The 24,552-nt window shown below is 54.1% G+C and overlaps 7 protein-coding genes across 7 annotated transcripts; 2 read left to right on the top strand and 5 right to left on the bottom strand.

Moving 5' to 3' along the window:
• Positions 1-685: 685 nt before the first annotated feature.
• Positions 686-3,503, bottom strand: BDY24DRAFT_406788 (NAD-dependent epimerase/dehydratase family protein; the record flags this gene model as incomplete). Its single annotated transcript, XM_076642722.1, has 11 exons — positions 686-711; positions 803-930; positions 1,058-1,366; positions 1,507-1,650; positions 1,724-1,763; positions 1,928-2,093; positions 2,321-2,404; positions 2,514-2,634; positions 3,078-3,201; positions 3,380-3,413; positions 3,477-3,503. 11 exons carry the CDS (start codon positions 3,501-3,503, stop codon positions 686-688), a joined length of 1,203 nt encoding a protein of 400 aa, XP_076497158.1.
• A 1,997-nt stretch (positions 3,504-5,500) lies between these two features.
• BDY24DRAFT_369953 (dihydroxyacetone kinase) lies at positions 5,501-8,726 on the bottom strand (the record flags this gene model as incomplete). The annotated part of the gene is made up of 16 exons (XM_076638084.1): positions 5,501-5,598; positions 5,707-5,862; positions 5,950-5,959; positions 6,041-6,202; positions 6,289-6,365; positions 6,445-6,702; positions 6,791-6,890; positions 6,962-7,230; positions 7,310-7,317; positions 7,397-7,449; positions 7,516-7,647; positions 7,729-7,874; positions 7,962-7,986; positions 8,059-8,131; positions 8,431-8,545; positions 8,621-8,726. 16 exons carry the CDS (start codon positions 8,724-8,726, stop codon positions 5,501-5,503), a joined length of 1,788 nt encoding a protein of 595 aa, XP_076497159.1.
• Positions 8,727-9,261: 535 nt separating this feature from the next.
• On the bottom strand, positions 9,262-14,407 carry PIM1 (ATP-dependent Lon protease PIM1). The gene is made up of 11 exons (XM_076637877.1): positions 13,554-14,407; positions 12,911-13,423; positions 12,164-12,788; positions 11,711-12,043; positions 11,436-11,612; positions 11,315-11,361; positions 11,007-11,245; positions 10,381-10,914; positions 10,040-10,316; positions 9,857-9,949; positions 9,262-9,758 (listed from the first exon to the last, which is right to left on the bottom strand). Exons 1-11 carry the CDS (start codon positions 14,392-14,394, stop codon positions 9,526-9,528), a joined length of 3,912 nt encoding a protein of 1,303 aa, XP_076497160.1. The 5' UTR covers positions 14,395-14,407; the 3' UTR covers positions 9,262-9,525.
• Positions 14,408-14,453: 46 nt separating this feature from the next.
• On the bottom strand, positions 14,454-17,344 carry TUB4 (gamma-tubulin). The gene is made up of 12 exons (XM_076640196.1): positions 17,176-17,344; positions 17,077-17,098; positions 16,966-16,976; positions 16,871-16,894; positions 16,647-16,778; positions 16,309-16,491; positions 15,926-16,216; positions 15,589-15,744; positions 15,357-15,503; positions 15,067-15,228; positions 14,859-14,974; positions 14,454-14,778 (listed from the first exon to the last, which is right to left on the bottom strand). The coding sequence occupies exons 1-12, from the start codon at positions 17,200-17,202 to the stop codon at positions 14,667-14,669; spliced, it is 1,383 nt and encodes a 460-aa protein (XP_076497161.1). The 5' UTR covers positions 17,203-17,344; the 3' UTR covers positions 14,454-14,666.
• A 224-nt stretch (positions 17,345-17,568) lies between these two features.
• Positions 17,569-18,224, top strand: BDY24DRAFT_440925 (uncharacterized protein; the record flags this gene model as incomplete). Its single annotated transcript, XM_076644565.1, has 2 exons — positions 17,569-17,907; positions 18,024-18,224. Coding segments are annotated over 2 exons (513 nt in total), but the record flags the coding sequence as incomplete, so codon positions are not given.
• BDY24DRAFT_421241 (chitin synthase III catalytic subunit) lies at positions 18,194-20,085 on the top strand (the record flags this gene model as incomplete). Its single annotated transcript, XM_076644012.1, has 8 exons — positions 18,194-18,224; positions 18,471-18,769; positions 18,872-18,930; positions 18,993-19,086; positions 19,158-19,315; positions 19,386-19,569; positions 19,641-19,741; positions 19,837-20,085. The coding sequence occupies 8 exons, from the start codon at positions 18,194-18,196 to the stop codon at positions 19,868-19,870; spliced, it is 960 nt and encodes a 319-aa protein (XP_076497163.1). The 3' UTR covers positions 19,871-20,085.
• A 230-nt stretch (positions 20,086-20,315) lies between these two features.
• Positions 20,316-24,497, bottom strand: MCM4 (MCM DNA helicase complex subunit MCM4; the record flags this gene model as incomplete). The annotated part of the gene is made up of 14 exons (XM_076637381.1): positions 20,316-20,384; positions 20,487-20,708; positions 20,795-21,079; positions 21,159-21,304; positions 21,371-21,400; positions 21,477-21,576; positions 21,655-21,748; positions 21,822-21,937; positions 22,036-22,628; positions 22,780-22,956; positions 23,054-23,125; positions 23,243-24,012; positions 24,130-24,256; positions 24,338-24,497. 14 exons carry the CDS (start codon positions 24,495-24,497, stop codon positions 20,316-20,318), a joined length of 2,961 nt encoding a protein of 986 aa, XP_076497164.1.
• Between the last annotated feature and the right edge of the window lie 55 nt (positions 24,498-24,552).

Below are 24,552 nucleotides of genomic sequence, written 5' to 3' on the forward strand. Positions count from 1 at the left end.
AGAGATCTTTGGGTGATGGGTGATTTCTGTTTAGCTTCGATTAGCAAGCCTGGACTACGTCGTTTTGTATGTGTTTGAGGAAAAGAGAGGTCGAAGGGGAGGAACGAAAAAACGAAACTGGACGCGCGGTCTCGCTCGACCGTCAACCAAGCTTCCCATCCCACTCCTCTCGTCTCTTTTGGTCCTTGTCTTTCCGTTCTGAGAGCGAATTTCGGAGTCTCAGTAGACGGCGGATGTTTGTGGGATCGATCTCACATCTTCCCTCTCGTTCGACAAAAGCCAGCTAGCTTCCTTCGTCTCTCGTCTCTCATCTCTCATCTCTCATCTCTCGAGAAAGTCTCGAAAACCAGCAGCAAGGGAAGTTTAAAAGATCACAGAAAGACGAATAAAGAGAGCAATCACCAAAAGAAAGAAGGGGGCCGTTTTGAGAGCAAGCACATAAAGAGGGAGGACTTGGCAGAAAGCGAAGCGACGCAGGGAGATTTGTCCGTCGAAAGGTAGTGAGCGAGCGAGAGAGCAAAAAGCGAAGAAGAGAAGAGGAAGGGATTATGTAGGTAAAGCGGACCGGGGAAGGCATAAGGTATCTAGGGAGGAGGCTAAAAGCAAGGAGGATGCATGTGGGAGGGAGGAGGAGAAACGAGCACATGCGACGGAGGAGGGAGGGAAAGAGAGAAGAGGTGGGACGTTAAGCCTTTTGAACGGTATCGTAACCTGAGAGAGAGAGAGCGTGGGGAGAAGAGGAAGAAGAGTCAGTAGGAGAAACGACGGAAGAAGAGAGAGGGAAAGAGGAGACGCGACCCACCCTGTGGGCTGTTGGTCTGCCATCGCCAGAGATCCGTGCAAGCCTCTTCCAGCGTTCTCGAGGCAACGAAACCGAGCTCCGCCTCGGCCAGACTGGGATCGGCGGTCAGATCGGGCACGTCTCCATCCCTACAAACGAGCGAAAGCAAAGCAAGAAAGGGAGACGCGTCAGTTTCAGGTCCATTGATTCTTCTTCTCGAGGCGTGCACGAAGTTTCTGTTCCTTCGACACCCGTCGGCCTTGCTCCTGCATGCACTTCAAAAAGAGCCTCGATGAAGAACGAAGAACTCGCCTCCTTCCAACAATCTCGTACTCGTACTTCACACCCGTCGCCTTCTCCATCGCAGCGACAATCTGCAGCACACTGTAGGCCTTTCCTCGTCCGAGGTTGTAAGCCTTGAAGTTTCCCTCGAAAGGAGGAGGAGGATGAGGTGTCGATCCGTTTTGTTTGGGGGAGGAAGAGGGGAATGTGAAGACCTTGCCCGAGGCGATACCGTCGAGGGCGAAGAGGTGACCTTGAGCGAGGTCGACGATGTGGAGGTAGTCTCGGACGCAAGTTCCGTCGCTGCAGGAGAGAGAAGAGGAGAGGAAAGGAGCGAATGAAGGTCAGAATGAGCTCGAAGGAAGCGGGAACGAGCTCGGCGCCAGACTCCTCAGAGCTGGAACGGGTTGCGATGTGATTCATCGAACAAACGGTAAACTCACACAGTAGGGTAATCGTTTCCGAAGACCTTGAGTCCAGGCTCGAGGTATCGACCGACAGCCATAGCAGCAAGCAGAGGAACGAGGTTTCCAGGCTTTCCCTGAGGGTCCTCTCCGATCTTTCCTGAAGGGTGAGCTCCGGCGGGGCTGGATAAAAGCAAAAGAAAGACCGTCAGCTTTGAGATGTGGTTCGAAAGACTGGAGAAGGAGCTAGGCTCACTTGAAGTATCGAAGAGAGCAAGCCTTGAACTCGGGGTCGGCTGTTTCGAGGTGAACGAAAGAATGAGCAAGGTCAGCTCTTCTCTCCTTCAGCTTCCCCTTCCCGACTGAGCAACAAAGCCCGACGCATCTGCCGCCTCCTTCCTAGCTGCTCCTGTACCATCTACGAGCAACCGTGACCTCAAAAGAAAGAAGCAAGGCTCACCCTTGGCCAGATCCTTCAACAACATCTCGCACATCGCCTTCGTCCTTCCGTAACAACTCTCAGGAGCCAAAGGCATCGACTCGGGGATAGGGATCACTGATGGGACTCCATAGACGGTGGCCGAGGAGGAGTATACGAAGTGCTTGGTGTTGTAGCGGGACATGATCTGAGGTTGAGGACGCGAGGGAGGGAAGGAAGCAAAGGTCAGCTTGGGCCAAAAGAAGCTAAGCTGGCGTGACGAGCAATGGAGGGTGGGTCGATCCTGGGGAAAGAAGGGCGTCTGGAGCATGGCGGTAGGAGCTTCGAAAGATCGTCGTGGAAGGAGGGGAGGTTTCGAGGGCCCGGGCTGAGAGGAGGAGTGGACGGAGACAAGAGGATGAGGAGAGGACGTACATCGAGCAAGCTGATGGTAGCAGAAACGTTGTTCTGATAGTACTGCAGTGGCAGCTCTCCAGACTCTCCGACGGCCTTCCAAGCCTGCAGAACGAATCACGAAAGAGAAGGAAGGAAGAGCGTGTGAGCTGAGCTTTCGTTGAACTCGAACTGGAGGAGAGCTCGACGAGCTTGAAGGAGGGAAGAGACTTACAGCGACGTGAATGACACCCCAAACACCACCCTTACCCTCGTAGGACTTGAAGACGCCCTCTACTTGAGTTGCTGAGGTGAGGTCGACGGTGTGAAGGTCTATCCGGGGGAGGTTGGAGTCTCTGGAAGGGGAGCGAAGGGGAAGCAAAGCAAGAGGGTTGGAAGTTTAGCGAAGGGTTCGGAAGCGACTCTAGAGGAAGGGACGTGTAGTAGAGGTGCAGGGCCTTCTATAGAGAGGATTTGGCGGCAGGAGTAGCTCGTACGAGCTCGAGAGGAGGGAGCTGAACTCGATCCTGCTTCAGGAAGGAGCGGAGAGAGCGTCACCTCGTTGAAACGCTTCTTTCTGCCTCCCCAGCCTCGTTACAAGCCCAAAAGCATCTCAGCTAGCTTCTAGACCTTTAAACGATCCTCCCAAACCTGATCAGGGTCGAGAAAGGTCGAAGCCTGAGCTGTCGAAGGATGCTTCTCGTCTCGTCTTGAGCCCGCGCTCTTCCCTCCCTCCGCTGGCCCCTCCTTCAGCTCCCCAACCGATCCGGTGCGTTCGAGATAAGAAACATAGACTCACCCGAGCACATCCTCTGCGACCTCCTGCACCTTGGCTACGGCCCTAGCTTTTGAGTTGTGTCCGTTATCGATAACGACAGGCAGGTACCGTCCGGTGAGCATGAGCTCGAGAACGACATGAGAACCTGAGAAAGATATCGCACAAAGAGGGAGAATCGGAGCGAAACAAAGGTCAGTACGTCGTCTGCAGCACCTCCTCCTCGGCCTAAGCGAAGTTTCAGAGCTGTAGGTGGCTCTGGAAACGGAGGGAGGGACCGAGGAACAGGAAGCTCAAGAGAGAAGGAGAGCTGGGTTGCTGCTCACCGATGTATCCAGCTCCTCCAGTGACGATAACACGCTGTAGAAAAGCAGTCCAAGTCAGCTCAGGATCTTGGTCTGTACAGGGAAGAGGTCTACTCACTTTTCTTTCTTGATTCGAAGCAGGCATGATGGAGGTTGGGAGGGAGAACGAGGCCCTTAGCTTCGAAGGACCAAAAACAGGTTCGATTCGAGGAAAAAGCAGAGCCACCCAAGCCAAAGGAAGAAAGGAAGCAAACATCTATAGATAAAAAGAGCTTGGTCATCCGGAGTCAAAGTGCTGATACCGAGCTTCTCTTTTTATTGGGTTGAGTGAGGAAAGGCACCTGTTCAAGGAGGAAGAGGCAAGGAGGGAGGAGAGGAGACAGAGCCGCCTCATTTGTCTTCTCCTCCTTCGACTCTCCGATGGCGCTGTCACCGCGATCCATCGAAAACTGGAAGAGTCGACGTCGATGAGCTTGCTGGTATGGCAACTGGACTCGTCGGAGCTGAGGGAGCCTGGAAAATATGCGTCGAAGTGCCCGAACCACGCCGTGTCGAGCGCGTTTTGTTCGTAGAACTCTCTCTCTTCGTTCAGCATCGCCCAGAGCGGTAGCATCTCCGAGAAGGACAAGGTGGTCTATATCCTTACAAAATCCTGTGAATAGAACCTTACCGAGAGGTCTACAAGATTATTGCGAAGATCCCTCATCGAGACGCGTCGCTTTCCGTTGAACCTCCCTTTCCTCTTCTCCACGCTGCCATCCTCCCTCCCTTGCCCTCCCATATCGCCACCGGATGATGGAATAATCTGAAACGGGAAGCGAGTTTTCAATCCCCTATTACGGTTGTACACATCTTCACATAGCAACGAGCAAACGACAACCAAGCCCAGGGGTGTGGGAGACGCGCTCTCGTTCCCCTCCCCTCTCTCACCGATTCCTGAGCTCCCTCCCTCCCTTTCTTTCCTCCCAACTACAACTCCCTCCCTACCACTCTCCAAAATGCCTCCCAAACCTCTCCTCATCTCCAAAGCTCAAGCTTCCTACGTCCCTCTTCACGCAGCCTCTCAGCAGCAACTCCTCACTCCTCGAACTCCTCACTCGTTCGCCTCCAAACCCAACCCCGATCGTCCTCTTCTCCAATCGCCCTTCGCAGCCGTCCTCACGACGGAGGAGTGGGAAGAGGATGGAGAGGATGGGAAGCTTCTACCTGTGGAGGTGGCGGTGCCGTCTGACGCGAAACAGGAGGAGATCAGGCAAAAAGAGAGGCACAGAACGAGAGCTGGAAGATGGGCGGTTTGTGGGCTGTGTGTTTTGGGCTTCTTGGGATTTGTGGGCTGGGGTGCGAGCTTTTGGCTCGGAGCTGAGGTGGGGGGGAACTGAGAAGGTGGGGAGGTTTTATTCGTTTGCGAGGAAGATCGAGTCGACGCGTCGTCCGACGTGAGCTCTCTCTCTCTCTCTCTCTCTCTTCCTGCTCCTCTCTTTGTACTTCGAGTCATCACTGCTCATCTCGTGTTCGGAACTGATTCTCCTTTTGTCTCTCTCGCTTTTCTCTCTGCAGCAGCACTCGGCCGTCTGCCTCCTCCGAACAGCGACTTTTCGTTTCCTCCTCGTCTTCCAAACCAATCAACACTTCGCTCTCTCGCCGCCGTGAACCCAACTTCGAATCCGCCAAACAACCAATTTCGCGATCGGGAACATATCCTATGCTCCAAAGCTGGATCTCAGCAAATCTCAGCCCGGAGGGGAGAGAAGGAGAGGGTGGTGAAGGCGACGGAGGGGGCGGAGGTCGGTGCGCTCGGTATCTGGCTTCATCGAACTTCGAGATAAATTCATCATTGAACGGGAGAGCTCTCCCTGTTTCGCCAGAGAAAAGCCTGAGTCTATGTGAACTCAAAGAGGAAAGGAAATGCAAGGCGAGCCCTCATCTCCGACGCGTCCAGACTCCAAGTCGAAGCTCCATCGTTCATCCTTCGTTGGTCACTGCTCTCTCTTCAGACCAGCAGAGCTCCTTCTGTTTCTTAGTGACCGCTGCATAAGAAAGAGATGCATCGCAAGTACAAAGAACCACAAAGATGAACGAGAACAAAACGGAAAGAGTCCCTTCTAAAAACAACAGGAGCCCAAGACACAGAACTCCTTCTATCTACTTTCCAACCACCTTCAAGATACCCTCCAAGATAACCGAGACTCCGTGAGCTCCAGGATCGGGAATGGCAGCGAGAGCAAGCTGTTCTCGTCCGACTGAAGAAGGAGAAAGAGGACGCGTCGATCAGCTCTCCGTTCATTCGATCCTCTCCGTCCTTGTTCATTTCGAAGAACTCATAAGACCAGTTTGGAATGTGCACTCACCATAAGCAGCTCGACCAGCCTTAGCCTCGAAGTTGGCGGTATCAGCAGCGGCGTCAACTCCAGCCTTCACCGAGGCGGCGAAGTCGTCGGTGTTGGATGCGAAAGCGGTAACGAAAGATTCCAGAGGATCAACGAGAGTTCGAGAAGGAGTTCGAGCTGAGAAGAGGAGAGAAAGCATCAGGTCAGCTTAAGAGATCGAGCTGGAGCAGCGCCGTGGCGAGGAAGGTCGAAAGCTCGACGAACCTCGAGTGTACTGCAGAAGACGAAGAAGGTTTTTGAGGGTCAGCTACTCGAATACAGAAGTTCGAAAACAGAGATAGCGTTGAGGACAAACCTGGTAGAGGGTAGCCTTGGCTTGGGTAAGAGCTTCCGACCATACGGCGGAGGTCGCGATGGTGGAGGAGAGAGATTCGGAAGCGGCTCGGAGACCAGAGGCGAGACCGTTGAAGAAGATGGAGTAGAGAGCGCCAGAGGTACCGTCCATGTGGATCTCGATCTGTAGGAAGAGGTGTGGGAGCAGAAGCGTCAGATAGACTCTCAAAAGAAAGAGCGACAGCAACGACAAGAAAAGAAAGAACGAACCTGCTCGGCGAGAGAGAGGATAGCAGCGATAACGTCGGTGTTGGAGATAAGTCCACCATCGATGGCCTTGAGGATACCTGTGAAAGCGAGCGAAACGAAGGCTGAGCGTCAGGACTCGAGCTCGAGAAGGACGAAAGTAGAAACGACGCGACTCACCGATGGCTCCGTTTTCGAGGCAAGTTCCACAATCTCCGTCTCCGGCGATGGTGTCGTAACGAGTGATCAGAGGCTCGGCAGCAATGACGTCCTTCAAGGCTTGCTGAATGGCCTCGATGAAGACCTTTCCGTCGGTGGGAGCGACGGGAGTTCCCTTGTACTCGTGAGCGAACTCGTCGCTGTGTCCCTCGGCCTTAGCGGTGTAGACTCCAGGCTCGGCAGCGGCAGCCCACTTCCATCCAGGAGCGTCTCCGGGAGCTGAATAAAACGAAAGGGACGAGAAAGGAGAGAGAGTCAGCGGGTGAGACGAGGTCGGAACCTTCGAAGGAAGGAAGGGAAAACTCACCATCAAGGTGAGCAAGAAGAGCTTCGGAAGTGTAAGGACCCTCAGAGGCTTTGGGGAGGAGGAGGAGGGAGAGGGAGAATCCGGGCATGTTGAGGGAGGTCTGCGAGGGGTGGAACGAAGAGGGTCAGCGACGAGCCCGCTGAAATCGAACGATCCGAGTCTGAGACTCACCATGAAAGCTCCAGACAACACTCGTCGGACCTTGATTCCCTTAGCCTGCAGCTGCTCGACAGCAGCACCGAGAATTCCACTGAGCTCGAGCTCGGAGATGCCTCCAAGGTTGTTGACCATGAGGACGACCTCGTCGGTTCCGTCGTTGGCGAAAGGAACGAAGGATCGATCAGGGTCGGAGGTAGAGGTGAGGAGGGAAATCATGTCTGAAACGAGGGAGGCGGAGGTGGTGAGGGGGATGATGTTGAGTCCGGGCTCGTTGTGGATACCTGAGAGAAACAAAGGCGTTGAAGGTCAGGCGAAGGTCGATGAGGAGGTTTTACGCAGGGAAAACGTCGAGGTACGTACCCATACCACTGTAAGGTAGAAGGCGGAGAAATTTTGAGTTCAGTCACAGTGTACGAGCTCAGAAGGAGGGAGGAGAAAAGGACGAACAGCTCGAGCTGATCGGCCTTCAGGCGCGACTCCTCAGTTGCGGTTCCAGGGATCTATAGCAGGTAAAAGAGCGGCAGTCAGTCTCAGTGGGCTTTCAAGCAAGGAGGAAAGGTTCTCACGTGGCAGTGCTCAAGTCCAGCTCCGATGGACGCAACCCTCTCGGACGCGTACTTGGCGAGGTCGTAGACCTCGTCGATGCTTCCTCCCTGAGCAGCGAGAGCTCCAGCGAGCTTGAAGACGAGAACAGTTCCCTATAGATTGTACAACAAGAACGAGCGTCAGCTTCGACGAGGCTCCAAACCGAGTTGAGCGAGCTGAAAAGGGAGACTCACAGCGAGACCTCGTCGTCCGACCATCTTTCCCTGGCTTCGTCCAACGGAAACATCATCTCCCACAGCGAGTAGTCGGATGTTGGAGCTAGGGTTCTTGGCGAAGTACTGCTCCTTGGCGAGACCGAAGTGAAGAACGTCTCCAGTGTCTGTTCGAAGGAGAAGAGGACGGGAGGGAGGGAGAACGGGGTCAGCTCTCCAGCAGCCCTATCGACGCGAAGCATGATGAAACGAACATTGGTTGATGACGATGAGAGTTCCCTACGAGAGGAAAAGAGTTTGGGGTCAGTAGGAGCTCATGGGAGGTAGGTACGAGGAGAGGAAGCGGCTCACCTTGGAGTTCTCGACGATCTGAAGAGCCTTCTGGATCTGGTTGACGTTCGGCGAGGCGAAAACGTTTCCACAGCTGCAAAAGAAGAGGGCGAGATAGATATGTCAGCCATCTGTAAACGGAGTGAGAAAAGCAAGACCCTGAAAGTTTTCTCCGCCTTCACCAGCTCATCTCGTGCGGGGACGGCTCGGAGGACCTCGACTTCCCCCCCACCATCCTTTCTCCCTCTCTTCTCCAACCTCTCGGGTACCGAGAGAGCCAGCAGCATCCAGCAGGAGAACAAGACTACTCTAGAGCTACCAGAGGATTCTCGTACCAATCCGAACCAGAGCCGTCCTCATCAAACACACGGAAAACAGGACGGAGAAACTCACACTCCAGCTCCCAGCAGACCAGCTCCTACGAATCCAGCGAACGAAGGCTCGTGCCCACTTCCACCACCAGAGATGAGCTGAACCTGATCCTTCTTGATGTTCTTCGAGTGGATAACTGAACGAACAGGAGCAAGAAGGGAGTCAGGGAAGGAAGAGCAAGGAGGAGAAAAGGGAAGGGATGCTGGCTGACCTTTGAATTCCTCGTTGAGGGCGATGGTCGGGTTCTGGTAGACGAGACCACGAAGCGAGTCGAGAACCAATCCCTTGGGATCGTTGATGATGTGTTTTGAGGTCATAGTTGGGTTGAAGAGAGAAAGAGATTCGAAGGAGAGGGAAGGACAGAAGATGGTGTTTGGGGGAGAAGAAGGAAGAGAGGGGAGAGGGAAAGAAGAAACGAGTTCGGAACTTCACCCGCACATCCGAGAGAGAGCGAAAAAGCCTTCCCCCCAGTTCCCCCCTCCAAGATTCTGGGCCGCTTCAAGTCCTCCCGTCGGTAACGGCCCACAATTGAGCACCTTCGGGTTTCGAAAGTATACAAGAGAGGATTGAAACCAAGGGCAGATTCTCCTTCGAACAGCGCGCTGTTCAGACGTCGCGAAATCTCGTTCCCCTTTGGGACGACCTCCGGATCGAGCTGGATGGGTACGAAAGAGCAGATTTTATTTTTCTCTGGAAACTCGCACAAATCAGCTCTGCTGTAGTTTGACAGGGATCCGAGATCGCAGCTGTTTTTGCTCGCGTTTCCTTTTGTCAGACTTCTCGACGCGTCGGAATCGAATTTCGCTCTCCCTCCGTATCGTGCCCCTTCTTCTTCTTTCCAGCGGATAGGTTGATGATCAAAGGTGTCGTTGCATGCGGGACGTTCAATGAAAGTGAAAAGGATAGGTGAGATGAGATGAAGAGCCGAGAAGAGATGAGAGAAGGCGTGAAAACGGATGGGACGACCGGAAGCCGCATAAGAACGAGCCAGCGAGAGAGAAAGAAGAAACGAACAAACGACGTGAGGGGCAACAAGAAACAGCAAGGCGAGAGAGAAAGAAGAGAGGAAAAGCGAGTAGAGAGAATACAAAGGCGAGGAGCAAAAGTCTATAACATCTAGGCCTCGAGCGTCGACGATCCTCCCTCGGTGGGTCCGGGAAGGGTGTAGAGATCGAGGAGCTCGAGAGGGTACTTCCCGTCCTTCCATCGGTCGGCGATAGGAAGCGTTCCGAAGACCTCGTAGAGGACCTCTCGAACGTTGGAGACGTAGACGATTTGGATTCCTTCCTTGACGGAGTCGGGGACGTTGGCCTCGATGTCAGACTTGACGCCGAGAGGGACGATGAGCTCTGTAGAAGAGGAAAATGAAGGAGAGGAGGAGAGAAAGGGTCAGTTCGAGAGAAAGCAGAGGAGGGAGAAGAGGGCGAGAGAAATGAAAGGAACGAACTCTTGATGCTCGCTCGATGAGCAGCGAGGATCTTCTCCTTCAGCCCTCCGACGGGAAGAACCTGACCGTTAAGAGTGATCTCTCCGGTCATGGCTACACATGATCGGCAACGAAAAGAGGAAGAAGAGATCAGTTGCTGAGATCGAACGGGCTCGAGAAAGGAAAGGAGACGACGCGACTCACCGATGTCCGGATCAACCCTCGTCTTCGTCAACAGACTGACCAACGCAACCAGAATGGCACTTCCAGCACTAGGTCCATCCTTCCCAATTCCTCCCTCCGGCATGTGAAGATGGATATCCTGATCCGAGCTTCCACCGAGGATGATGTCCGTCTCCTTCGACGTGATTCCAAGAGCGAAAGCGTTGGCTCGAAGGTAGGAAACGGCGATCTTGATAGACTCGTTGATGACGTCTCCGAGCTTTCCGGTGGTCTGAATAGCTCCCTTTCCGGGCATGACCTGTAAGAACGAGGAGAGTCAGCACTCTCGACGCGACGACAGATCGAAGTCAAACGGTACTTACGCTGACTTCAATAGGCATCAAAGCGCCAGCTCCATTTCCAGTGTATCCCAATCCGTTGCTGACTCCAGGAGGAGGAGCGCTGGAGTAGATTCGATCCTTCTGATGCGGTGCTGGCCCAACGTAGTCCTTCAGATTCTCACTCGTTATTCGAAGCGAAACTCCAGCGGGGATGTCCATCGGCTTGACGGCCTGGAGAGTGGACGAGCCGGAAGGAAGGGAGGAGGGAGTTGCCGAGGAGGGAGGAGGTATCGGCTCGACGGTGGCTGGAGGAGGAGGAAGATCGGCGAAGGGGTTGGGGAAGACGGACTTGTCGGCAGGGGAGGAGGAGGAGGCTGAAGTGGTAGGAGGAGTTGCGGACGAGGCAGTGGTAGATGCTGATTCGGGGATGGCTGGAGGAGGGACGTCGCCGAGATGGTTGAGAGGAGGCTCAGGGATTCCGGGGAGGACCTCGACGGGATGATGCTCGACGGCAGCTTCGGCTGGTGCTTTGGACTCGACGTCGGTGACGATGTTGTAGGCTGCCTTCCGGTAGATCTGAAAGAAACCAAGCGAAGACGGGAGTTCGTCAGGATCGAAGACGTCTCGACGCGTCGAAAAAAGAAAAGGAGGAGGAGGAGAAAACTCACCTGCTCAATCTTCTTCTTCAAGTTCCTGACTCCACTCTCCCGACAGTAGAACTGAATAAGCTCGTCGACTGCTGACTCGTCGATCACGACGTCGGCGGTCTCGAGACCTGAGGCCTTCTTCGCCTGAGGGGAGAGGTATCGAGACGCGATGACCTGCTTCTCCGCCGAGACGTATCCAGAGATTTCGATGACTTCCATTCGGTCGAGGAGAGGAGCGGGGATGGTAGAGAGAGTGTTGGCTATTGCACGAAGGGGAGAAGGTGGTCAGCGAGGAGAAGAGAGTCAGGTACGAAGGAGCGAAGACGCACCAGTGCAGACGAAGAGGACTTTCGAGAGATCGACGGGGATGTCGAGGCTGGAGGAAAAGGAAGGAGAAACAGTGGTCAGAAGACTCTCAACGATGAGAAGCAAAAGGAAGGTTCGACTCACTAGTGGTCGCTGAACGACGAGTTCTGCTCAGGGTCGAGCAACTCGAGGAGAGCCGACAGAGGATCTCCTCCCCACCCTCCTCCTCCTCCGGAAACCTTGTCGATCTCATCGATGAGGATGACCGGGTTCTCCGATCCAGTGATCTTGAGAGCTTGAATCGGCTTTCCGGGAAGAGCTCTGAAGAAACACGAAGGAAAGAAAGGAAAGACGCGTCGGTCAGTCTTCGCTTGCCCCTTCCCAACTCGATCAAAGAGACAGAGAGAGCTTCTACGTACCCAACATAAGTCCTCCTGTGTCCCTTGATCTCCGCCACATCCCTCAACCCACCGACACTGATCCTGTAGAACTTCCTCTCGAGCGCTCGAGCGATGGATTTGGCGATGCTCGTCTTTCCGACTCCAGGAGGTCCAACGAAGCAGATGATCTTTCCTTGGACGGTTCCACGAAGCTTTCCGACGGCGAGGAACTCGAGGATTCGATCCTTGACGGTTTGGAGACCGTAGTGATCCGCGTCGAGGATAGTTGTTGAGGAAGGGATGGAGAAGGAATCGACGGTGTGGATTCCCCAGGGGATGGAGGTGATCCATTCGAGGTAGTTTCGGAGGACGCTGGGTACGAAAGGGAAGAGGAGGATAAAGAGAATGGGCAGAGAAGGAAGAAGGAAGAAACGTCAGTTGATCGAAGACGGTGAGAGAACGAAGAGAGAACGAAAGGGAGCGACGACTCACGAGTACTCGCTTCCGGTAGACTCCATCGTCGCCAACTTGTTGATCTCCGAATCAAACACCTTCTTCGCCTCCTCGGGCATGTTCAACTTGGCCGCCGCCTCCCTAAACTTCGAAATCACGTCCTCCTTCTGACTCGCCCCGTCCGTCCCCAACTCCTTCTTGATCACCCTCATCTGCTCGTGCAAGATCATCTCCTTCTGCCTCTGCTCCATCGAGCTCCTCACGTTCTGAGTGATAGCCTGCTTGACCTCGATCGTTCCAATGTCCTTCCTCAGCAGATCAACGACGGCGAGGAGTCTGTCCTCGAGATCGATCGCGTCGACGACGGTTTGGAGTTCCTCGGCGGTAGCGGTTTCGCAGATGGCTGCCATCATGTCGACCGAGAGATCGGGTTCGGATTCAGTAAAGGAGGCGTGGAGGGGCATGGTGGATCGGATTCGAAGGACGGATTCATGGTGGGTAGGGGACATGCCGACGAGTTCCTTGAAGAGTCCGACGGTGGCCTGGTAGCGGAACTTGAGGGTGTCTTTGGTGAGGGAGGTGGCTTTGGGGATGAAGTGGGAGATGCTGGCGATGGAGACGGCGTGGGTTTGGAGGAATTCGAGAGGAGTAAGGGGTTCGACGGCTGGAGGAGCGAGAAGGAAGGAAGGCGGTCAGCTTTCGTCCTTCCTTCCCTTCTACAGACTTCCAAAAGCGCGAGGGCAACCTTATCGGAACAAGATAGACAAAAAGATTGTGTGGACTCACGAGCAGCAGCCTCATTCTCCTCAATCTTCTCGAAACTCGTCACTTCCTCAGCTTCAGCCTCAGCCGACGCAGAGGACGACTCGACGACCTCTCCCTCCGTCTTGACTGCCTCCTCCACAAACTCAGGAGCAGCAACGACCACCTCCTTCCCGCTCTGGAGAAGCTCGTCGATTCGGATCCTGTGCTTGGGTTCGATCGTCAACGTCCATCGTCCAGAAGGATCCTTGGAGTCGACGGGGAGGAACGAGTCGATCTTGCAGAGGAGACCGGTCGAGTGGATCTCGGACGTGGAAGCGATGGTGTCGGCGTCTTCTCCCTTGTAGCTATGACGTTGCAAAAAGCGAAGAAAAGGGAGGACGTTAGTGAAGGGTAGGGCGAAAGAGGGAACGAGGAGGTCGGAGGGAGGGAGGGAGGACGAGGTCGGGACGAACAGGAAGACTCCGAGGTAAGGCTGCTTCCTACCGACCAAGCCTCGAATGGCAGCGATGACTTCAGGGTTCTTGACGTTGAAGTCTATAGGAGATCGAGGAGAAAGCAGAAGGGGGAAAGGAGGGAGTCAGCTTAGAAGGAAAGGGAGGGAGGGAGGGAAGGAACGAATCGACGAGCTCAATCGAATGGAGGGATCGAGAAACGAGAAACTCACTCTTCTTGAAAGGAGGCAAGACGAGCATTCCCACGGGAAGAATCAAGATCTCCTTCATCTCGATCAACCTAGCGGCTTCCTCTGCCTGTTCGGCCTTGCTTGATCCAGCGAGATCCGAGTTGGACGTGGTCGTGTTTCGAGGATGGGGAGGAGTCGGGCCTGACGAGGACGAGGAAGGCAGTCGAGACGAGAGCTTGCGACCTTGGGAGGGAGGGGAGCTCGACTTGGGAGGAGTAGGAGGAGTCGTCGAAGAGGTGGGAGGAGTAGTAGTGGTAGTAGACTCGGAGGCAGATTCGGTGGTGGGAGAGTCCTCCTTGGGCGTTGCTGCTGATGAAGCGACGTCCTCCGCTCCTTCCTCGACCGAGTTCTTGACGAAATAGTTCTCTGGAAGGGCAGCCTTGTCGGTTGAAGACTCCTCGGTTGCTGGTATAGACGACTGCGCATCTCCCTCTACGACGGCAGCTTGAGGTGTAGGTTTCTTGGACTTCTTCGCCTTCTTCTTCGATGCTCCTTCCACGACCTCCTGCTCCTCCTTCCCTTGAGCTTCCTTCGATTCAATCGCTCCTTCCTCTCCTTCCGCTGCTGCACTCGTCTCCTCTCCCTCTCCCTCTCCCTCCCCCTCCTTGGACACAGGGTTCTCCCACGATCGTTTGGCTGAAAGAAGGGGAGTTCGAGAAGAGAAAGATCGGGAGGAGGTGAGAGGGAGGAACGAGGTCGACGATGAGTGGACGGTTGAGGTGGGAAGTCGTCCGATGCTCGTCGCTAAACGAAGAAGCGAAGAAGAGGAAGAAGACCGAGAAGTAGTGCTGGCGAAGACCAGTCTCGATGATCGGGGGAGCATGATGGAGGGGGGGAAAAGGAAGGGGAAGGGGAAGGGGTGGGTCGTGGTTGATGGAAGGAGGAAGGAAGGGCAGCTCAAAGGATCGGATGGCCGCCTCCGAACCTCTCTAATCTCGATGCATAGATATCTACTTGCTCTCAGATCGTTCAAGGGTATAGGATATCATCAAGAAAGAAAGGACCCCAGCAAACCGAAAAAGAAAAAGACACAAGAAGAAATCAAAACACACCCTCTCCAAACCTCTCGTCCGACCAGACCGCGTCCCTCCCTCCTCAGCCTCTCGGAGGCTCTCTCTCTCCAGGTCCCGTCGCTGGAGACCCATAATCCACGTAGTCGGCTTGCTCGCAAGATCGGTACTCCTCCACCAGTTCTTGAACGACATTCCTGTGGCGATCAGAGACGAGAGAGAGGGTCAGCATCGAAGAAAGGGAAAGAGGGAGTCTGGGTCGAGAATTGAAACGAACCTCGAATCATCAAACTCCTCCAACCCGTCCCTGAACATATCCTCCTTCTTGTACTGTTCGATGTAGGCTCCTCGTTTCCGAAGCAGATCATACTGGTGCAGCGTTCGTTTGAAGAGCTGAAGAGGGGAGACGAACGAAAGTCAGTCTCCGACGCGTCGTGGGTCTTCTTCGAAGAGATCGGGTGAGAAGGATAAGAAGCGACACGTACGGTGGCAATAGAAGTATGGTTCGCGAGCATCAGTCCAGAGACACGATGCGAGGTTTGGATGTAGGGTGATTTCCGAGTGAGAGCGACCTGGATCGAAGCTGGTCCCCAAGGGATGAAGTTGACGAGATGTCGTTCACGGATACGGAGGAGAGATTTGTGGACCTTGATAAGAAAAGAGGTGAAAGGGGGAGGAGTGAAGAAGGGAGGGAAAGTAAGAGGTCAGCGAGGGAGTTCGACGAGGGAAGATTAACGTCAAAATGGCGAAGGCGAAGGAGGGACAGTAGACTCACATCCGTAGGATCGACATCTCCTTGAATTATAGCCAAGGAAGATATGTAGCAACTCGACTTTGTAGGCGTTGTCGAAACCATTCGGTTCTTGGGTTGGAGGAGTCGAAGCATCACGTCGAGAACGGTCGTTTTCCGTATGGGTTTGGCCTGAGAGAAAAAAAGCAGACGCGTCAGCCACGACAGAAGTCCGAAGGTTGAAAGATTGCGGCACGAGAGCGAAGAAAAGACTGACCTTGGTGATGGAGTCGTTGGTGAAAGGAGTGTAGGAGGTCATGAGGAAGTGGCAGCGAGGAGTTGGGACGAGAGAGGCGATGATTCCGACGAGATCGTTGTTCATGTAGCCAGGGTATCGAAGGGTTTGAGTGGAGGCAGCCATTACTGTTGAGACCTAGATTGTGGGAAGAAGAGATGGAGAAAAAAAGGGGATGAGGGAAGGTGGAGAGACGCGTCAGTGAGCTCGTCTTTCCCTATCGACACTGCCCTCTGAGAACGAACGCGACTCCAGCATTTCTGATCCGTCCTTCACCCTGCATCCACATGCATCCTGAACGAGAGATAGAAGTACTAACCAACTGATTCGTCTGCACGAAACTCGCTCCGTCCTGATTCAGTCGATCCGCCGCGATCCTCGCCAACGCAGCGTTATCCAGCACCACCACCGAGTCCGCATGGTTCGTCAACCTCTTCATGGCCAGCAGAGAGTTGTAGGGTTGAACGACGACGTCTCCAGAGTCGTGGTCGGGGAAGACGGAGTAGGTTTGGATGAGCTTCTTGGGGAAGCGGTCGTTGAGTCGTTCGAGGAGGAAAGAACCGAGACCAGATCCTGTTCCTCCGGCGATGGAGTGAAGAAGCATGAAACCCTGGAGTAGAAGAGAGGTGATGAGTCAGAAAGGAGGCTACGAAGGAAGCGAAGGGGGGTTGGGAGAGGGAAGGAAGGAAAGGTCGAGCTCACCTCCAACGAATCACTCCCATCTGCCTCCCTATCGATCATGTCGAACAGCTCCTCGTATATCCTCTCTCCTGCACTGTAACCCATCGCCCAGTTGTTTCCTGCTCCTCCTCCGTCTGCTGTCGTATAGATGTTCTCGGGGTTGTAGAGGTTGGCGAAAGGGGAGCTCTTGATGTTGTTGATGACCTTCGGGAGGAAAGAGGAGAGGGAAAGGGAGCCAGAGACGAGGAACGAGAGTTAGTGGTGAACAACAAAAAGTGGAGAGCTCTCTCAAGTAGATACAGCCTCCAGAGGGTAGTATACTCAAGCTGAAGCATCGAGAAGAAGAGCAACGAACTCACTCTGGGTTCCGTATCGACCAAGATTGCTCTCGGAATGTAATGCTCGTCGTCCGCCTGGTAGAAGAAGACATCCTTTCTATCTCCTCCCTCGGTAGCAAAGTCCTCTAGTATTCCATCTTTCGATATTCCATGCTGAGAGAAGGTGAGGAAGGCGGGGGGGGGGGAGGAGGAGTCGATCAGCTCGTGAGCTTGGAAGGGAAGGAAGGAGGAGAGGTCGAACGAACCTCAGCGCACAGCCGTTGCCAAAACTGAAGAGCAAGAAATCTGTCAGCGTGAGTTATCTGCTACCAAAGAGACGCGAGATGGAGGCTGAACTTACCTCGGTTCCGACTGTGAAGGAGGATCAGACGAGATGGAAAGGAAGGTCAGCTCGAGCTCTTCCTCCTTCTCCTTCCCTTTTGCTTCTCTCGAAGCGATAGCGTCGACTCACTCTGGTTTCCGCACTGCCCAGCCTATTCAAATCAAGCAGAGAGTCACTGTCAGCTCCTGACTCCAAAGAGAAGTCGAGGAAAGAGAGGAGGAGACGAACCTGAATGGTGATGATCTCTCGAGGCATCCTTCTTCTTCTTCTTCTTTCGTTTCGTTCGTTTCCTTTGAAGCTCCGAGGTCGCTAGAGTTGATGGTTCGAGGGTGACTGCTGAGTTGGCTAAGAGCGAAGGGGGAGGAGGGGATTAGAAGAGATGGATGGAGCGGTTGAGGAAGGATTTGGTTGAAGGGGAAGGCAAGGATGTGAGCTCGAACCCTTCGACGCGCGCGACGCGAAGTTTACTTTTTATTCGGTCGGCTCCAGTGATGTATATTCTCTCGAAGCCGTACAGGGAGAGAAAGAGCCGTTTATCATGCTGCTGATAGAGAAGTAACATGATCAGGAAGGAGGCTTTCAGATGAAGAGAAGCTCAAGGAGACAGCGGAAACGAACGCAAACGCGTCGTTCTTCACCTCTATCAGGCGCCACCACGCTGGATTTTGGCTCCAATCTTTCTCCTGTAAGCCCTCGACCTCTCTGACTCCTTTGCTTGTTACCGGACATGAAATCCTTCATCTTCCCTTCTCATCGGTCCCTCTGACCCACTGCGCTCGCTCGAGCCCCTCGAGTCGAAACCAGGCCCGTCCCTTTCTTTTCACCTTCAACCTCCACCACAGGTGCTTTCTTTACGCTCTTCTGCAGCTACCCACACTCCTTCAGACCCCCTTATCGATCGCTGGACGAAATCTCAAAACTTCTAGGAAGGAATCACCACCAGGAAGACTCAAAGAAAAGGTGCGTCCAAGCTCACTCCCCCTGTTCTCTTCCCCTCCCTGCCTTTCCTCACTCCGCTTTCCCTTTCTTCCTTCCTTCCTTCTCATCTGAAACTACGACTATCTCCTTCGACTCAGAAACTTCTACTTCGACGCAAAGGTCATTTTTCAACTCGTTCTCCCCTTCTGCAACCAAGCTCAACGGACGATCTCCTCCCTTTCTCGAAACACCCCCCTCAACCGACCTCCTCCCCCTCCTTCCTCCTTCCTGCCCTCGCTAAGAACGGACATCCTCTCTTCCCTTCAAGATGACCAGCTACGGTGACTTTGGATGGATATGTGAGTTGTTCTCGTTCGCTACCCACAGTCCTCTACGAGCTCTCGTCTCGTCGTGATGTTCAAACACACTTTCAGCTTGAACCTCTCCTTCCTTCTTCCTCGTCTCGAGGAAGGAGACCGAGAAACAACATGATTCCTATACATTACTTATCCTGAACGCCCTCGCATATAAACCCTCTCTCCCTTCTGCTCGAGCCTACAGATGGCTGACCTTCGTTTCCCTTTTGGACCCCCTCTCGTTTCCAGGCTCCCATGTCCCCTCCTTTCCTACCTGCAACGTCTTCGTCCGCCAACTGCTACACTCCGACTCCTCAGAAGGAGAAGCTCTCGTCCTCTCAACGCCCTACTCTCAAACTCTACGGACAGCGTCCATCGGGGTGGCTCCTCTCTGCGGTGTTGGACGGATCGGAGTCGACGGGAACTTGGGAGGGATAGCAAACTTGATCGTGATCTCGGTCTCGATCCCTGTTGTCCTGGGACTGCTGTGGATGATATGGAGGAGGAACGCTGCTGTAGGAAGGTCAGAGTTTGTGGTGCTCTTCTCGGTAAGTCCCAGCGAAGACAAAGTGACCAACAACGAGCGAGGAAGAGAGGGGTTTTCGTTGTTTCATTCTCTAAACAGCGTTCTTCCTGTCGCCCTCGAACAGATCTACCTCCTCACCTTACCACTACAGCTCCTCACGAACACTGGTATCTTGGAACAAGGGTGAGCATCTCGGAGCTCGCAAGCTTCTTGAGTCGACGAACGCGTCCTGACTTTTCTTACAGATCAACCGCTCTCGCCATCCTTACCTCTCTGCTCCTCGGAACTATCGTCGCCTTCTTCGGCGTGCTTCTCGGGAATGCCATCGTCTCGACTCAGGTGCGTTTTCCCACCTCGACAAGTGAAGAGTTGTCGACGCGACTGACTCAATCTTCGTTCCTGCCTCGCAGGTCGTTGAAGATGGAACGATGGCCTCTATCGTCCCTCTCAGCATCTTTGGAGCCATCCTCTTTGCTCTCACAGCCTACATCTCCATCGATACTTCGTTCAAGATCTCGGATACACTCGGAGGAATCAGCGGCGACGTGCCTGACCTGAAGAACGTTGCGTTCGTTCTCTCCCTCTCCTTCCTCCCCCTTCTTCCCGACTTTCGCTGAGCTCCAACGACTTTTCTACAGCATGTTCACCCTCACTCTCATCGTCCCAGGAGCCTTCGCCGTCATCTGGTTCATTCTCACGATCTGGGTGGTCGCAGGAAGGCTCAGGGAAATCAAACCAGCTTTGGCTTTCACAGCCGTGTTCGTAGTCTGCGCTATCGGTAGTCAGCTCGTCTACTGGCTTGCTGGGAAGCCTCTTTGTGAAGTGAGTCTCCTTCGTCCACGCAACTCCCATCGAACAGATTGCTGAACGTCTTCTTTTCGTTGTTTCGTCAGGCGAGCAACGGGAAGGTCGACGGAGCGTTCTTGGCCACTTTCCTGGAGACGTTGGGGATGGTTGGACTCTACTTCTGCTGGACGGGGATCACCGAGGATCGGTGAGTGATCTGTTTTGTTCTCGGGAGACGAAGGCGACTCGTCGAAAGCTGGAGACTGACGACTCTTCCTGTTCGTTTTACTTCCAACGATTCAGCTGGGACGACAACAACATCGACGACTTCGAGTAGTTATTCGATTTTCTCTTCAATCTTCCCTTCACTTCGGACCCGTCTCTTTCTCCTGGATGCTATAGACTATCTTCCCTCTTGCCCTTCTTGCCTTTTGCTTTGGCTTCGTTGTCTCGTCGGACCGTTCTTTCTTCTTCTCGAAGTCCTTCTTGCTACACCTTCCCCCTTTTATACCACCCACTTGAAATTTATGCCCTCCGTTTCGTAGGATTCAGTCTCCAGCGCTGCTGCTTTCCGATTGAAAGGCAACGCAACGACTCGAACGAGCAAGACGCGTCGGTCCTTCGGCGGCTCCTCTGAGTCCTGAGGGACTTGCGAGATACAAGGAACAAAGTAAAGCGTACTAGCAGACATGAGATAGAAATAGAAAGACCGCAAACCCGACGAAAAGAAACGAAACCACACGCAAAACCTAAGAAACCCAAATCGACCCTCTCGCCTCCCTTTAATCGCTCGTCAACTTCTTGATCATCCTCCTCTCCCTCTCTCCAGTAACCTTCAACGCTCCCTCGTGCTGCAAGCACAGAAGCCAAAACGCGTAACGAAGTCAGCCAAACGGTCGTCGAAGGGAGAAGAGACGCGTCGAGCTCTTCGACGAAGAGTCACTCAAACTCACCTCGAGCGTCTTGATAACCTCGGCGAACTCGGCATGATCGATCGAGATACTCGACTGTTCCTCGAGTCTCTTGATGGCGTCCGACCACTTGTAGCCCTTGTTGCCCGACGACTCGAGGAGCTGGGAAATCGCCCGCTTGAGATCTCCGACCATTCGTCGTTGTCGTTGACCAGCTCCGGTGTTGACGAGGTCCATGTCGATCTGACCTGTCGTAGGATCGGTCTGAACGCGTACGAGAACGAGAAAGAAGGAAGAGTCAGCAAATCGTAGAACGTCAACGGGAAGAGAACGTAGAAAGCACTACTCACAGCACTCTCCCTGATCGCCTCCCTGATCAACCTCCCCGCCTCCTTCACATCCTGGAGATCGACCGTCTCCGAGAACCTCATCCTAGCGTGCGCCTCACTCAACCTGATCATGCTCTCGAGCTGTCTCGTCGTCGCCGTGATCCTTCGCTCGGACGACCGAGGATCCTCTCCGACCTTCCTCATCTCGACGTAAGAAGAGACGAGAGCGGTCGAGGCTTCTTCGGTGAGGACAGGGTGGATCTTGGATCGGGAGTAGGTGATGTAGGCGGTGAGCATCTCGACGGCCTGGAAGAAGAACAAAGAAAAGGAAGGTCAGTTGGGGAAGGAGGAGAAGGAGAAGAGGGAGGGAGACGAGAATACGAACGAGAATGTCTTGACCTCCCGTCTCAGGCTTGTCCTCGAGGTAGAGTCCGACGAGATGCTTAGCGAGACGACGATCTCCACTCTCGTCGATCTTGTCGAGAACGAGGTAGAGGAGATCGAATCGAGAGATGAGGGTGGGAGGGAGATCTGAGACGAGACAACGAAACGAGGTCAGCGAGCAAGGAAGTCCGAAAGAGAAGCGAATCGACTCACCGATGTTCTTCGTGATGGGCCACTTGGGGTCTGGGATAGGAGGAAAGAGAAAGAGTCGTCAGATTACGCGAAAAGAGACGAGGGAAGAGAGCGATTTGGAACTCACTGTACTTCGATCCGACGGGGTTGGCAGCAGCGAGGATGGACGTTCGAGCGTTGAGAGTGGTGATGATTCCAGCCTTGGCGATAGAGACGGTTTGTTGTTCCTGCGAGACCGAAGGGAACCGAAGGTCAGTCGAACGTTTCCAAGAACGGGAAGAGAGAGAGGGAGAGAAACGACTCACCATGACCTCGTGCAAAACACTTCGAGTCGCGTCCGACATCTTGTCGAACTCATCGATACAGCAGACTCCTCCGTCGGAAAGAACGAGAGCTCCACTGTGAGGACGGGAGGAGAAGGCAAGGAGGTAAGTTGGAGCTCGAAAGGAACAAGGAACGGAACGAGACGTACGACTCAAGAACGAGCTGCTTCGAATCCGGATCTCGAGTGATGTAGGCGGTGAGACCAACGGCCGACGATCCCTTTCCGGACGTGTAGACTCCTCGAGGAGCAATCTTGTTGACGTACTGAGAAACGACGAGCGAACGAAGGAAAAGAAAGAAAGAGTCAGCGGGACGCGTCGAGAAAACGAAGGACGAAAAAAAACAATCGACGCGAAACTCACCTTCAGAATCTGACTCTTCGAAGTTCCCGGATCTCCCACCATCAACACGTTGATATCTCCTCTGTACCTCGGCCCTCCTCCTCCTCCTCCCTTCGCAATGCTCTTGTTCGTTCCTCCAAACAGCTGCAGCAGAATCCCCTTCTTCACGTCGTCCATCTCCCAGATACTCGGTGCCAAACTCCTACTCAGCAACTCGTAGATATCCTCCCTCTCACTCAACTCCACCAGCTTCCTCTCCATCTCCAAGTTCCCCTTGTCGCCTCCCTGCTCTCCGCCTTCTCGTCTCGCCCCGTTCGCCAGCTCCTCCTCCTCGTCCTCCTCCCCACCGACTCCGACTCCAGGAGGTTTGCCCTCTCCTTGACGGGTGGTAGGGTCGTACCCCATTCGGGTGGCGTTGGTTCGTTTGATGTGGACGACGTCGATGTAGGTTTTGAAGAGGGCTTTGATGGTTCGCATGCGAGGGTTGACTCGAACGGGGATGGAACGGAAGATTCCGGTGACCATGACTCGATCTCCGGGTTTGGTGAGGTCGACGAGCTCGTCGTAGACGCAGAGGGAGACGGTGTGAGGGGTTTGACCGTCGGGAACGGCGTCTGGAGCGAGGGAGGGAAGGAAAGGGAGGGAGGGAGAGGAGGAGAGGGTCAGTTCTCCGGACGAGAGGGAAAGAGAGAGAACGACGAAGCGAGAGAAAGGAAAGCGACTCCGTCTGAGAACAGGAAGACATGAAGAGGAATCGAAACTCACCGGGAGTCTCCTGAAGCCTCACGACCTGCTTGTCGGCGAAGACGCATCGGTTGTGAATGATGCTCATCGTCCCTTGGGATTTACAGAGATCTCGGGGACAGACGTCCGGTTCGGCGATCTTGCCTCGTTCGATGTCGACCTGGAGGGTATGGGAGCAGACGAGGCATCGGAAGAAGGCTGAGAACGAAAGAGAAAAGGAGAAGCGAGAAGGGAGGTCAGTTTCGACGCGTCGAGAAGACGAAAGAAACGGACGAGAAAGGAACTTGGTGCTCACCAGTCTTCATGTCCGGGATAACAGGAGTAGCACGAATGACGAGACCCTTGATGCAGACGAGCTTGTCGGTATCTGAACGAGAGAACGAAAACGAAAACGAGGTGAGTGTGAGCTCCAGCCCTTCTCTCCTTCCTTCCCTCCCCTCCCACCACCCATCCGAAACAACAAAAACAACGCGTGTAGACTCACCATTAGGGTTCAACTCCCTCATGTTAACCATCTTCTCCGCTCCAAACGGTCTGACCTTGTACAGGTTCGCTCCAATCTGCTTCAACTCCTCGTCTCCCAACTCTCCCTTCATTCCTTCGTCCTTCCCTTCATCCACATCCATCTCGGCCACCTTCAACATGCAGTCCTTCAAGACCTGATCCATCACGGGGATGACCTCCTGAGGATAGTTGCAAAGCTGGAAGTACAACTTCTTGGTCGGAGGGAACGCTCGCAGGTTGTCGGTGTCGAGGTTGAGGTTGGTTTGACCTGTGAGACGGAGGAGACGGAGGTAGTGGACGTAGGTGAGGACTTCTCCTTCTGCTACTGAGCTGAGAGGTCGAGATTTGAGGGAGTTGGTTCGATCGAAGTTCTTGCGGTACTTGAGCTTGAACTCTCGAAGGAAGGTGTCGAAGGCGTCCATGGTTTCCTGGATGATGATGTTGGTCCCCCAGATGACTCTGACCATGCCGTTAGGGTCAGCGTTCGGGTCGGAGGAAGGGATGGGTTGGGCGGAGAGGAGAGGATCGTTGTTGTTGGAAGAGGAAGAGGGAGGGAGTCGACCTGCTGGATCCGAGGAAGGAGGAAGGGAATCGTCTGGACCTCCTCCTCCTCGACGAGCGGCGGATCTGTTTCCTCCTGGAAGAGCGACCTGACGACGCTTGAGGTTGGAGGAAGGTGCTTGAGCAGGAAGGGAAGAGTGGATGTCTCCTCGTTGAGATCGTCGAGGGGTGGATCCTCCAGCGTCAGATCTTTTGAAGAGAGAGAACAAGGGAAGGAGAAGGAGGAGAGGTCAGCTTTGGATCTCGTCTACTCTCTCATTCCGTTCTTCCCCTCCTATGTATACAGAGTTAAAAAGAAACGCGTACCCAGGGAAGAAGAGAGGTTCTCCACTCCTAGCGGACGAGGAAGGGACCTGTCTGGATCTCTGGTTGGCTGAAGCTCTAGGCGTTCCTCCCGCGGACGAGGTAGGGAAATGAAGAGGCGAAGAGGCAGCTCCATCTGTTTAACAAGTCAGCTCTCGCTCTCATATATACATAGAATCTCTCTACTCACTATTCGAAGATCTGGAAACACCCAACCCTCGCAGAGGAGAGCTCATCCCCGTCTGAGGAGCTCCCGTTCTCAAAGCGGACGCTCGAGGAGTTCCAGCGACCGAAGAGGAAGGAAAGTTGAGAGGAGGAGAAGAAGAACGAGCACCAGCATCTCCAGCGTTGGGTTGATCGTCGTCTTCCATCATGTCGACATCCTGAGCGGGAGGAGAGGAGGCCATCGCGGCGAAGGGAAGAAGG

The sequence above is a fragment of the Mrakia frigida genome (genome assembly GCF_051309035.1).
Source record: "Mrakia frigida strain ATCC 22029 unplaced genomic scaffold BDY24scaffold_13, whole genome shotgun sequence".
NCBI lineage: Eukaryota > Fungi > Basidiomycota > Tremellomycetes > Cystofilobasidiales > Mrakiaceae > Mrakia > Mrakia frigida.

What these genes read in the sequence shown, in the direction of transcription:
- PIM1 (XM_076637877.1), bottom strand. Translation starts at nt 14,394, where the DNA reads ATGCTCCCCCGATCATCGAGACTGGTCTTCGCCAGCACTACTTCTCGG. An exon ending in GAGGGTTGATCCGGACATCG is followed by an intron (nt 9,950 to 10,039) that starts GTGAGTCGCGTC and finishes GATCATGTGTAG; the next exon opens with CCATGACCGGAGAGATCACT. An exon ending in TCATCGAGCGAGCATCAAGA is followed by an intron (nt 9,759 to 9,856) that starts GTTCGTTCCTTT and finishes CCTCTTCTACAG; the next exon opens with AGCTCATCGTCCCTCTCGGC.
- TUB4 (XM_076640196.1), bottom strand. Translation starts at nt 17,202, where the DNA reads ATGCCTCGAGAGATCATCACCATTCAG. An exon ending in TGGTCGATACGGAACCCAGA is followed by an intron (nt 16,492 to 16,646) that starts GTGAGTTCGTTG and finishes TTCCTCCCGAAG; the next exon opens with GTCATCAACAACATCAAGAG. An exon ending in ATGGGAGTGATTCGTTGGAG is followed by an intron (nt 16,217 to 16,308) that starts GTGAGCTCGACC and finishes CTTCTACTCCAG; the next exon opens with GGTTTCATGCTTCTTCACTC.